This window comes from Phyllostomus hastatus, unplaced genomic scaffold (assembly GCF_019186645.2).
Source record: "Phyllostomus hastatus isolate PE091 unplaced genomic scaffold, TTU_PhHast_1.1 phas_contig_524, whole genome shotgun sequence".
Lineage (NCBI taxonomy): Eukaryota > Metazoa > Chordata > Mammalia > Chiroptera > Phyllostomidae > Phyllostomus > Phyllostomus hastatus.
Window position 1 is genome coordinate 6,490,077 of NW_025333900.1, and position 13,170 is coordinate 6,503,246.

At 40.1% G+C, this 13,170-nt stretch overlaps 1 protein-coding gene across 8 annotated transcripts in view; it reads right to left on the reverse strand.

Annotated features, from left to right (window-relative positions):
• KIF13A (kinesin family member 13A) overlaps nt 1-13,170 on the reverse strand; it is a 201,556-nt gene that overhangs the window by 60,553 nt on the left and 127,833 nt on the right. For all 8 annotated transcript variants that reach the window (XM_045847011.1, XM_045847009.1, XM_045847010.1 and 5 more), the window contains exons 7-9: nt 12,540-12,627; nt 10,798-10,932; nt 9,997-10,109 (exon numbers count right to left, since the gene is read on the reverse strand). In XM_045847011.1, the coding sequence (XP_045702967.1) occupies nt 9,997-10,109; nt 10,798-10,932; nt 12,540-12,627 (336 nt within the window). The remainder of the gene's footprint in view (nt 1-9,996; nt 10,110-10,797; nt 10,933-12,539; nt 12,628-13,170) is intronic.

Consider the following 13,170-nt stretch of genomic DNA (forward strand, 5'->3'; position numbering starts at 1 on the left):
AGCATCAGTGGGGACCTTGTTAGAAATGCATCTTCAGACCCCTCCCCAGACCTATTGAATCAGAAGCAGAAGTGTGCAACCATTTGGCCTCTCTGCACCACACTGGAAGAAGAGTTGTCTTGGGTCGCAAGCTAAATACATTGCGACACCTAATCACAAAATAAAATCTCATAACGTTTTAAGTAAATTTATGATTTTGTATTGAGCCACATTCATAGCCACAGTGGGCTGCATGCAGCCTACGGGCCTCAGTTTGGACACTCCTGGAGTGGAACTCAGACAATCTGCTCTTCAATAAGCCCTTCAAGTGATTCTGACGTAGGCTTGAGTTTGAGTACCACTGGTTTAGGCTGCTGAGCTCTCCTTGTTGGCTTACACATCTTCTCTGCACCTGAAGAGCAGGGGGCCTAGAAACAACAAAAATGTGGTACCGAGGGATGAGGGACATCCTCTCTGTGCCATGGTTACATTCCAATTGCTCTTCTAAAAGAAATTCAACTGGACCCCAAGTTAGCAGCCTGAAAAGAGCAGTCTCAGATCTCACAGGATTGTGAGGAAGGTTACATGATACCACAAAGAGAAAATGCTTTCAAAATAGTTTTAAAAATCAAATGTTACCACTTCTAAAAACAAGGCAGGGCACAAATCAGCAAGTGACCAGAGGCTGGCAAGTGAGAGCCTAGATAGTTTTCTTTAGAATGTCAACAACAGGTTTGAAATTGAGGTGAAAGGAAAGAAAGCCTATTTCCCACAAAACATAATTCCCCAATGGTGACTTACTGAAGAGTCATTGAAATGCAAAGTAAATTCAAGAGGCAGATAATGAACAAGAATTTTAATAACTAACAGCCACTACCACAAAGTGATATAAATATATACATCATGACTGACAGATTTAAAAGTTAAACAAGTCCAACCCAAGAGAAATGAAAACATATGTCCACACAAAAACTTGTACATGAAATTTTCACAGCACCATACTCATAATAACCTAAATGTGGAAACAACCCAAACATCCATCAAATGATGAAGGGATGAATAAAATGTGGTATGTCCATACAATGGAATATTATGGGCTATAGAAGAGGAATGAAATTCTGATACATGCTACAACATGAGTGAGCCTGGAAACACTATGCTATGGGAAAGAAGCCAAACACAAAAAGTCACTCACTGTCCTAGGGTGAACAGTCCCTCCTCTCCCAAACTCATGCCCACTAGAACCTCGGAATTTGACCTTATTTGGAAATAGGGTCCTTATGATGAAAATAATTAGGGAAGGTTCTAAGCCAATGATTGGTGTCCTTATAAGAAGGCCCTGTAAAGCCCTGGCCCGTGTGGCTCAGCTGGTTGGGTGTCATTCTGCAAACTGCAGGGCTGCAGGTTCAATTCCTTGGGGCACGTGCATAGGTCGCAGATTCAGTCCCTGTTGGGGCACATGCCAGTCAATGTTTCTCTCCTTCCCTTCCCCTCTCTCTAAAATCAATAAGCATGTTCTCAGGTGAGGATTCAAATAAAAAAAAGCCATATGAAGACATACATGAAAACAGCATGTGAAGACACAAGACAGATTGTAGTGATTCATCTACAAGCCAAGAGATGCCAGCAACCACTAGAAGCTAGGAGAGGGGCACAAAATACATTTTTCCTCTGAGCCCCCAGAAGGAAGAAACCCTTGATTTTGGATGTCTGGCCTCTAGAACATCCAAAAATAAACTCTGCAACCCAATTTGTGGTATCTGTTGTAAAAACAGCAAGAAATAATACAGCCACATATTAATCAATTCGTTATATGAAATATCCAGAATAGGCAAATTGATAGAGACAGAGGTAGTGGTTGCTAGGGCTAGTGATGGGGCCAAAGGGGAATGACTTCAACGTGAGGTTTCTTTTGGGGGCAATGAAATTGTTTTAAAATTAGATTGTGGTGATGGCTGCACAACTTTGAATATAATAAAGCTATTGAATTGTATACTTTAAAATGGCAAACTATGTAGTATGTGAAGTATTTTTCAATGCAGCTTTAAAAATTTTTTTAATAATAGAAAAATTCAGCAATTTCAGGCATCCTCCCAAAGCTAATAGTTTTAAGACAATTGCATGTGATATGCAAGGAACAGAGGAAAGTAAGAGTTCAATATGTGGCAAAAACACATTTCTGCTTCAATACAGAATATAGGGCATTTTTCAATTTTGCAACTACTGCAACAAAATTTTTTAGTTGAAAACAATTCTCTGAACTATCCCAGATTTTTAATACTCCAATGCAGTAGAAATACTGGAAGGTCAGCATTAGTAACTTTAAGGTTCACAGTGGCCCTTGATATGAAAATACGTTTTGGGGTTGTCACGAATATTTCATCACTGAGACTCACTACTTTGTCTTATGGCAACTACTTATATTTCCTAATTTTAGAGTGTAGGAAGTAAAAAGGGAAATGGTGGCACAGTGCCGTCAGTTCCACTGTACTATGTGCCCTCTGTGAGCCCAGGGCAGCACGTAAGTGTCAGGAGCAGGGCGTGGAGCTGCACAGAAATGACACAACTCCAGTTACTGCATACACTTTGCTCTGTAACTTACCCAATCAGAGAAGCTTATCATTTGTAGAAGCCACAGCCTTCTACCTAACAGTGCACACACATTCAAAACAAGAACTTTACTTAAACCTATTATAGTCTCCTTGAAACAAACAGAAGTGAATTACAGGGAGAGTGGACTCTAGGAGTGAGAGAGAGCAGGTCAGCTAGTGACAAGGGGTCCACACCATTCCTCCCTACTTGGTCCCACCCAGAAGCAATGACCCTGGAACCCTGAAAGCTGTTCTGTTTGAAAGTCCAGTGTACGAAAGGTGAACAATAGGTTCACATATTTTAATGAGAACTTTATTCCAGGGAGCTTAAAAATATAACAAAATCATCAATTATCAATCCTGCTAGTACTGTCATCTCATACTGGAGATGAGTGGGCAGCTTTTGTGCCTCAGTGGTATCCAAAACAGGGTGGAGTTGTTTGCCAGTTTCAGAGCTGAAAAAAGTTATTCCAGGAATCTTTCCAATTCTACAAAAGAACTGCTCCTTCCATGAACTTACTGGAGGCAGCCAGAGCAAGGAAGCTCCTAATCTTTAAATCTCTCAGCACAAGTTCTAGGGCTGGGGTGGGGAATGGAATGTGAGGGGCTGACTGACTGGAGGTGAAGGATGAGTTAGACTAGAGGATGACATTTATAAACAGATGGCCATGCTTTAAGATTGAAAAGTTCAAAAATCTACCTATTGATAACAATGGACAATTTGGGATCAAAAAGAAAGTAAATAAAACTTGGAAGGATCAACAATATAAAAACTGCTCCAAAAATCCAATCAATGAGAAAAAATAGTCATAATTCAACTTTTTTTTAGGGGAGGGCACTTTTCTGAATATTCTCCATCCTACCTAACTTTGTAACCACCAGATTCCTGCCCTTAGAAGTAGGTATGACTTTTTTTTAGGATCATAACTTCAGTATTTATTAAACTTTTTTAGTGTTAGCTGTATACAGGCATACCTTGGAGATACTGTAAGTTCAGTTCCAGACCACCACAATAGAGCAAATGCAATAAAATGTCATCTTTTTGCTGCTGGAAGGTCTTGCCTTTACTTTGTAAAAAACACAACATCTGTAAGTGTAATAAAACGAGGTAGACCTAAATCTACTTCTCTGTCTCTTCCTACTTAGATTGAGATGACCTTGAAAACAGTGATCATTCTATTGCCACAGATATTCCTTTGCCAGTTACTGTGCCTGGCTTACAGAAAGTATTCAGTACTTGTGGAGTAAAACTGAGTCTATAATACACTGAAGAACAGAACATGGACCTGTTTCTAAAAAGGACTTATTTAGTCACCATTGCTATGCTCTGTGGATGCTGGCCCAATATCCATTTCCCCCTCTTCTTATTAACAGAACCCTAATTTTGTTGGGAAGTATGTGCCAAGCTAAAAACTCCACTTCCCAGAGTCCTTTGCAGCTTGAGGAAGCCATCAAACCTGGTTTTGGCCAATGATATGTAGGGAGACAGTACTGGGAGGGGCTTCCAGGAAAGCTACCTACTCCTGAAAGAGAAGGTACATTATTCAGCTGACAGAAGCTGGTAGTCCTTTACCTTTCCTCCTTCTCACTTCCTGTTTGCAACACAGATATGGATACAATGCCTAGAATGGTACAGCCATCTCTAGGTTATAAGGATGACATGAACATATATTAAGGCTGGCAGAGCTGTATGCCTGAAAGCATTTCTAAGGTGCTGTTTCAGCTTCTGAGTGTCTAGTTAAGTGAGAAAAATGAATATACCATTTGGTTGTCACAATAGCTGGTTTATGCTACTTACAGCAGAATACAGTTTCTGGCTTTTAAAGAATTAGTTGAAAGATGATGAAGTTAGTGGATTTGCATTTAGCCCTCTTCCCCAGTAAGTCCCTACACTTAAGAGTAAAAAGAAAAAACAAAATATGGGGGAAAGACAGTACCATCACCTGACAGGGAAGGAAACCCTTATACCCATAGTACAGTCCTCATTTCCACTCACCACCTTTTTCTGGTGGCTAATGCAAATTAATGAACTCAAATAACGTTCATCTAATGAGTATTGCTCCCAATCTCATTTCCATCTCAACTGCTGTGGTATAATAATAAACTACACCCCAACATTTCCAAAAGCAAGTTGTTTTGAAATTTGTTCTGGAGATTTTAATATACATTATACCTAGAATTCTGTCATCTAATAAGTTCAAGGAATAAGTTAAAGTTCTATGGGATTTATTACTGCAAGACTTCTCAGAGCTTTTAGCGCTGTGACTGTCCAAAGGAAGGCTTTATGATTTACAAGTAGCCTTTCTCAAAATAATTTGTCCAGGGATCCTTTTCTTCCCAAAGCCACTTGAGGAACTAGTATTTCACAAAAATGCTCTGAGAAGCATTGAGGTAAAAATAGCACATGCCACAAAAGATATGGCTACTGCACCCCAAGGAGCAGAGTTTTGCTCTGTCCTTTATGGGTCTCTTATGTTAAATGTAAAGACGTTTATTCAGATTTTCCTACCAACATACTTTGACCTGGCAATGTGCAAGTAGTAAATTAACAAGGGTCCCTGCCCACCCTTGAATAATGAACAGAGGTAAGCCATTTTTATTCTCCCTAGGTACAAGTTTGTTGAGACAATATCCTTTTAAGTGAGGTTTCCAAGAAGAAATGAACATGGGTCATGGAAAGTACTCAAGCAGAAGAAAATGAAAACTGAGTCACATGCAACATTCAGCTTATAAAGTAATACATAATTACAAGTTATATAACAGAATCCTAGGAGTATCATATATTACTATCTCTAGAACAAGTTCACCAGAACAAATTTTTGGAGATGTACTTTATTATTAACCACAGTAACTGAAATGCAAGTGAGACCAGGAAAGATACTCATTGGATAAACATTGTTTGCATTTAAGGACTGGCAGTTGCTGAGATTAAAATGGAACCATTTTCAGTGATATTCCTTGGGGCATTAGAGACAGTGTTCCAGGATCTAAACAAGTTCTCAAGCGAGCTGAGCCAGCCAGACTCCAGCAGAAAGGAAAGGTTTCCTCATTCCATCCTCAACAGACAGGTGGAGCAGCAGGGTTTTTTTTCAGATGTACTCTCCTGTGAAGATGGTCTATAGACGACCTGTACCTCTCAGCCCATGGTGGTGCAGCTGTGTAGTGCCCCAGCTCTCAAAATGAAGGAATAATGTGTGATTTAAAGCTCTTAAGAGCTTAAGGAGAGAGGAAGCTCCTATATCCACAGCCCATTAAGCATATACTAATGTCTGTGTGATGTCCCTGACAAGTCTGCTTAAGAGGATTATTAATGTTCTATACAAAAAAAAAAAAAAAGGCCCAAATAGGAGGCTGAGAGAAAGCTTAGGAAACATCAGAGATTTCTTTAATTTTAGCACTCAACTGGGTACTGATTTCAAGGATGGAACTATCAGGCAGTGGTTTCAACTTATTATATTGTTTTATTAGTACACACTTATATAGAGCTTGCTATGTGTTGGCACCGTCATAGCACTTTATATGAGTAATTAATTTAATCTTCATAATAGCCTCACTCTTAGGCTTCTTCCTCATCTGCATTTTACAAATGAGGAAACTGAGGCACAAAAAGGTCACAAGGCTAATTTGTATAATTAAGAAACTCCAGTAGCTTTTCTGGAAGCCCCCTGAACCTTCCAGTTGAATTGCCACCTGTGTTCCCACTGCACCCTGTGGGGAAATGTCTGCCCTTCTAAGGGCTCCCCTCCCCACTGGACCTTGCACTTCCTCAGGCCAGGGTTCCATCTTACTCACTCATCCCTGGGTTCTAATGCCCAGTGTTCAACACATGTTTGCAAAATGGGTTAAAAAAAGTACAGCTTCATATCTCTTATCTGCAATCCTTGGGACTACAGGTATCTTAAAATTCAGAGTATTTTGGATTTTAGGAAGTTCAGTGCATACACTACATATGACCATCAGTGGGATCTGAGACAGCACTCCACAGTAAAATACTGAATACATGAACAATTCTAGAGTTAAACTTATCATTGGCTACATTACGAGAGTAAATAAAGACTATAAATATAGATAAAGACTAGAGACAGCCTCATGAGAATTCAGGTGAGGGTTTACCAGAAAGCGTGCTATGAAGAAAAAAAAGCACTTGGTTTTTGGAACTGTTTGGATTTTGGAATTACAGGTAAGGAGGGGATAGTGAGTTGCTATTTCTATGAAGGTCTCTAAGACGGCTGTGCAGATGTTACAGCACTGCCTTACTGTGAAAAGAATGTCCCATTCACTCAGTTACCACATATCAATGGCCAGGCCAAGAACTTGGAGGACAACTGGTGGAGACCTGGATCCACAGTGGGCTCTTGGTGCGTATGCACCAGCTTGGAGATTGGGGAGATGTGTGGAGTAAACAGCCCTGGATTAAGGCTCAGGGAAAAGGCCTCTGAGGGAGTTCCACTCCCTTCTAGCCAGTTATTTTGGGAAAAGCATAAGACCAATTTGGCAGACATCCACAGGCTGATAAAGGTGTCATAAAAAATAGCTCCATGCTTAAATGTTAGGTTATGTAGCATTTTCCAACAGTATCCAGTCAAAACCAAAATCCTTCTTCCTTTCACTTTTTCAAATGAAGTGACTTCCTGTTCTCCTAAACTATATGCTCCCCAAGGGCCATGATCATGCTGTAACAAATAATCTAAACACAGAGACTTAAAACAGTACAAGTTTATTATCTTGTAGTTCTGGTGGCCAGAAGTCCAAGATGTCCTCACTAGGCTAAAATCAAGGTATCAGCAGGGCTGCACTCCTCCTGGAGGCTCTAGGGGAGAATCTGTTTCCTTGCCTTTTCCAGTTTGTATGGGCTTCCCACACTCCTTAGCTCATGGCCCCTTCCCTATCTTCAAGCAAGCTATGGCCGCTGAAGTCTTCCTCACCTGGCATCAGTCCGACTCTGACTGTTTTCCTGTCTCCCTCTTTCATTTGTTAGGAGCTTTATGATTACATCAGGGCCACCTGGATAATCTCTCCATCTCAAAATCTTAATTACTTAACCATACCTGCAAAATCCCTCTAACTTCTAAAGTAACTTATGTGCAAGATTTGGGAATTAGGACCTGAGACATCTGGGGGAGGCAGCAAGGCAGCACTCTGTTTACAACACTATCTAAATTCCTTTTGCACCCCCAGCACCTACTGCAATGTCAGACACATGACAGAGGCTTAAAATATCTGCTTGGCTTTATTGGTATTACTTAAATGCCTCCAACCACCAGTTTCCTTATTTTTAAACAGAGATTAAAAAAAAAACCCTAGTATAAGCCTCACACAAAATAACACATGTGAAAGTGGTCTGAAAACTATAAAGAAACCTAAACATGAAGACAATAGTGCACAGACCAGGAGTAGAGGATACATACTCACATTTATGAAAGAGCCAGTATATAATAAGGAAAGACAGTGGAATGCTAACAGAATTCCATTCAATCAATAAGTCATTATGGGAAACAGGCCAGTTGCTGGGGGATCAAAATCATGTTATCGTGTGGCCTTGAGGCAGTTCCGTTTGGGACACTACATAATTTTGTATCCAAATTTAAAGAGGCAATGATAATATTTACTCTGGGACAAAAGTATCAATCAGAACTTTTTTCAGGCAGAACACATGGTCACACCAAATACAGCAAGCACAGTGGTGAGCCTGGGCTCTGGAGCCAGACTGCCTGTAACCAAACCCAAGATCCACACTTAGAGCTTTGTGACCCTGGACACATCATATAATGGCTCTCTGCCTTGGTTTCCTCATCTGCAAAATGGGGTAAAAGATTCCTTTCACAATGCTGACGTGAGGATCAGATGAGTTATGACATTGAGCATTCAGAAAGATGCTTAGTGCACTGTAAGAGGTCAATAAGAGTTAGTGATCATTACACATCAAGGCCGTACTCTGAATTCCCACAAATTCACAGTACAGAATCCCCAGTGTTTCCCCACAGCCCCAGCCAGCTGGGCCGGCATGGCCCAATGCCAGCACACAAGTCTCTAGGACAGGTGACAGTCCTCTCTTTGGTACCTGCTCCGTCACACACCCATTTCTGCTTTCCCATCCTGGCCCTGAGCTCATTTTTGGAATGCAGAGCTGTAGTGCCAGCCTTGGCATCTACAATGCGTTGTCATCAAATATAGCAAAACCCTTTGTTATTTGAGCAGGAGGCAGGATGACTAGAAGATTAACTCCCTAAAGCAGCAGTCTTTGCAGTGAGTGTGGCTGTGTCCATTGGAGAGAGGGGGGCAATGGCTGACTTCTAATTTTAAACTTGTGTATACTAAAATTCTAATGTGCTAACATCATTTTAAACTGCAAGCTGCACAGACATGTTCCTGAATATATTATATCTTGTCACCTTCTGTCCTAAACAGAATCCCAAGTAATATATCACAACAGAAACATATTACAAGTACAAACTAAACTGCTTTCTGCTGAACTTGGAATAAAGATCATGATTATGCTGTTTACATGAATTATAAAAACAATAGCTACAACAATTAATTTTATTCAGTTTGTGTGCTATGTGCCAGGCATTGTTCTAAGCACATTATGGGCATTTAATTCCAAACAATTCTATGAAGTAGGTACTGTTATTATTCCCATTTTACAGATGAGAATAATGAAGCACAGAGAGGTACAATCACTTGCCTATGATATATATACATCTATTTAAGTGGCGGAGGCAGGATTAAACTGGGGCAGTCTGGCTTGAGCACACCCTCTTCAATGCAAACCCTGCTCCCTCTCATGCTGGAAAGGAGAGAGACTTCCTCTCGTGTAACAGGAACCATCCTGGGTACAGCACTCTTGACAGAACAAGTCCTTCACTTGTCTGTACCTTTGCTGCATGTGCCGTGTAAAATGCCTTTATCTCCTTTGTCTACCTGGCAAACCCCCACACACCCTGCACCACTCTGTGCTCAGCCTTCCCTGCATCACTGGGCACACTACAGGCACTCAGGGCAAACAGTGAGATTTCAGTATGGCAGTTATTCAATAACTGCTAAGCTTTGTTTTTTTTTTTTTAAGTATTGATGTTTAAACAGTACTAGCCTTACCAAGAGATTCAAAGCAGATTATCTCTTCAGAAAAGTTAATTTACTATATGATTTTATTAATGAAATTATAATTAGCATTTACCTAACACTACATTCCATACATTGATGCACTAAAGATTTGTAGGATGTTTGAGCAGGGCTGCACCACGTAGCTTAAATAACTTCATGCATCTCTACAGAGGCCAGCTGTTGTTTTTCCTCGACAGTTTACTGAAGCAGCATAGCTCCCGAGCCACCTGTGATCAGAGCCATCTGACCCTTTATGTCCCAAGTTCCCCCAGGCACACAGTACACTGGATGTGACGTTCCAGGTAAGCACCGGCCACCTTACTTGTTAATGTTGCTGCCTTCTTTCAGTCGCTCTCCTGCAGCTCCTGTCTTGGACACTCTTTCGCTACCAGCCAGGTCTACCAAGCTGACCTTACTGACTTTCTCTCCAGAGTTCTAGTTGCAGGAAACAAGACAGAAACAACACATGTGAATGCAAAAACCACAGATTTCCACATACACATCAGCACTCTGAGAGCAACCCAAGCAGCCAGCCAGTAAAATGAGGCAAACTTCTCAAGAAGATTTTAAATGGTAAGAAGAGTTGGACCAGCAATTTCATAGCCAAACTTTAAACTGGTGTGGTAATGGAGAATTGTGTTTGGCAGCTGAGAAGCAGACACACTTCATGTTCCAGAATATAGTCAGGAAGCTGCAGATTTTATGTGCCTATGAGAAAATACTAGGACATGAGAATTCCTATTTACTCAGGTCAAATTCCTCTTCTTTTGAGAAAGTGTTCTTTAGGCTAAATGTTGTGGTTTCCTCTTTAATATCCCTTAATGACAATGAGGTAAGACTCAGGTGTATTTAGGTGAATTTCAGTATGAAAGGATACATATTTAAAGCTGTCTGGTGACATCATCATACTCTTTAGGGAGTTCACACAACAACTCCGACTTTTTTAAAAAGTTATATATTAAAGAAGAATCTAAAAATTAAATGATGTAAGCAAATCTTGGCTCTACTTGGTAGAAGAGCCAGCACAAAATTCTCAGTAGCTGAACCCAAGCATGAAACACATCACCCATGCAGGTATTTTGAGTTCTTTTACTGCCACCAAAGGATCTGTCCAGTTCCTCACCCCAGACTGCAAGTCATAAAGTGTCTGTGTGATTATGATGTTGAACACAGCATGGGAGCGGCTACTTTCTTCATTCATGTTGGTTGCAGCTACCGTCCGAGACTTATTTCCCTCAGACATTAATGACTCAATATCCTAGAGGCAAAGCATAAGGAAAGTATTATAAGCAAAAATATATGAACAGTCCTGCCCACAGGTGTACGTATTAATTATGATCCTCTGACACATTCGCCACCACCCTTCTATAAAATCCTCCCTGCCTCTCCTTCATCGAGTGTGGTTCAGCTGCCACCTCCCTCAGTGCTCTCCAGTGCAGAAAATGATGCCCCCATTCTTCCCCACCCGCAACTGTCTTCTTTCTCTGTTAACTACCTATTTTTTCCTTTATGAGGTCCTATGGGAGAAAAGAGCTAATATGTATTGAGCCCTTCAGATACTCAATGATTACCCTATTTTATTCTAACTCTCTGGGCTTAACAACTCTGTGTAGCTATCTACTGCTCACTTATTTGCCTCTGTTCTCCAACACTGTGTTCTCCCAGGAATTTTCCTTATTCACTTTTGTACACCTGCCTTACAACACTTGGAACCTATGGATTCTCATACAATGTGCGATGAATGAACCTTATAAAGGAAGTATTCTCATGGATTTAAACACAAGGATACTGAAGTTTACAGAGGTCAAATAACTTTTCCCACATCCAATAATGGGCAGAGCTGGGACACAAATCACAAGCTCCCTGGCTCTTATTAATGAGTGATGAGATGAGCACTGACCCCAACCATGCTGAGCTATGAACCAGTGCTGACTTAGCCTCTCTACGCCAAAGAGGTCTCCATTCATTTTAGAATCTGAGTGTTTTTAAAGTAATAACTACATTGTATTTTTATTTAAACAAAACTAAAAATGTCTTCACTTTTTAATTTTTTTAAATTTTCAATGACAATTGACATGCAACATAGTATTAGTTTCAAGTGTACAACAAAGTGATTGGACATTAATATAACTTACAAAGTGATCATTCCAATGAGTCTAGTAACTATCTGAAAAATGTCATCTAAATGGCTAGAGAGTTACTTTGCACATTAATTTTCATCCCACTGAGGGATGACAGGACAGCCACAACAAAGAAATAGCACAACTAAGTAAAGAGGTGTATTTGCTCATCATTCATCAGCTTTCTTCAGCAACAAATGGCAGTTTATGTTATGAGATTTCCAAAGCAATGACAATAAAAACAAGGGCAAAACATCAAGTCAGGATGTAAGAAGGCATAAAAATCAAGAAGTAGGAAAATGAAACAAGTCAATCAATGTAGAGAGAATTGATTTTAAAAATAAAGGAAATAGAGGAGTGAAAAGTAATGAAAACCAAGAGAGGAGACCCTATTAAAGAGAAGGGGTTGAATGAACTACCAAACACTGTCTATATTTGTCGAGATGGGCATCACTTGCAACCTTAAGTAGAACAGTCTCAACAAAGTGGTATTAGTGAAAATATTCAGCAAGCTCAAAACACTGGGCCTCTCAGCCATACTGTAAAACCTTGGCGACAAAGCAGGTTGAGGAGTGTGATTAAAGGTCCTCTTTTTCTGTTTGGGGCGTGTTGTTACTGAGTTTTGAAGAGCATGAATGGTACCAATAAGCTTGTTATAAAGCATTCATATAGAAATGTATTCAGCATCACTTACATACTTCAACTTACTGTAGTTATTTAAAGACTTAAAAAAGATAAAACTTACCTCAAAACTAGTGACAGCCAGTTGGGATAAGCCATCTACATATGGTCCCAAAACTTTATGCTCCCGAACTTTAAGAGACTGTCTACTCCTTCAGGAGGAAGGAAAAAGGAATGAACAAATCAGAAAAAAACTCATAGTCTTTTCATTCTTTTTAAGTACTCCTAAACCAAGATGCCAGTTTCAAAAGAATTTTTTAAATATATAATCTTCATTATATTTTTTCCATTTCCATTTAGTCCCCTTATATCCTCCTCTCCCCAGCAATCACCACCCAGTTTTCTATGTTCATTGAAAACTATGTCCTTTTCCTTTTTTTTTTAAGATTCCATTTATTTATTTTTAGAGAGAGGGGAAAGGAGGGAGAAAGAGAGGGAGAGAAACATCAATGTGTGGTTGCCTCTTGTGTGCCCCCCACCATGGATCTGGCCCACAACCCAGGCATGTAGTCTGACTGGGAATCCAACAGGCGACCCTTAGGTTCAAAGCCTGCACTCAAGCCACTGAGCCACAGCAGCCAAGGCCAAGAGTCCTTTTTCCAAAAGAATTTTTTTAACAATCAACAAATATCCTAAAAGCTACTTTATTTAGATTAACATGACGGTATTCATTATGACAAATGTCTTTTATACTC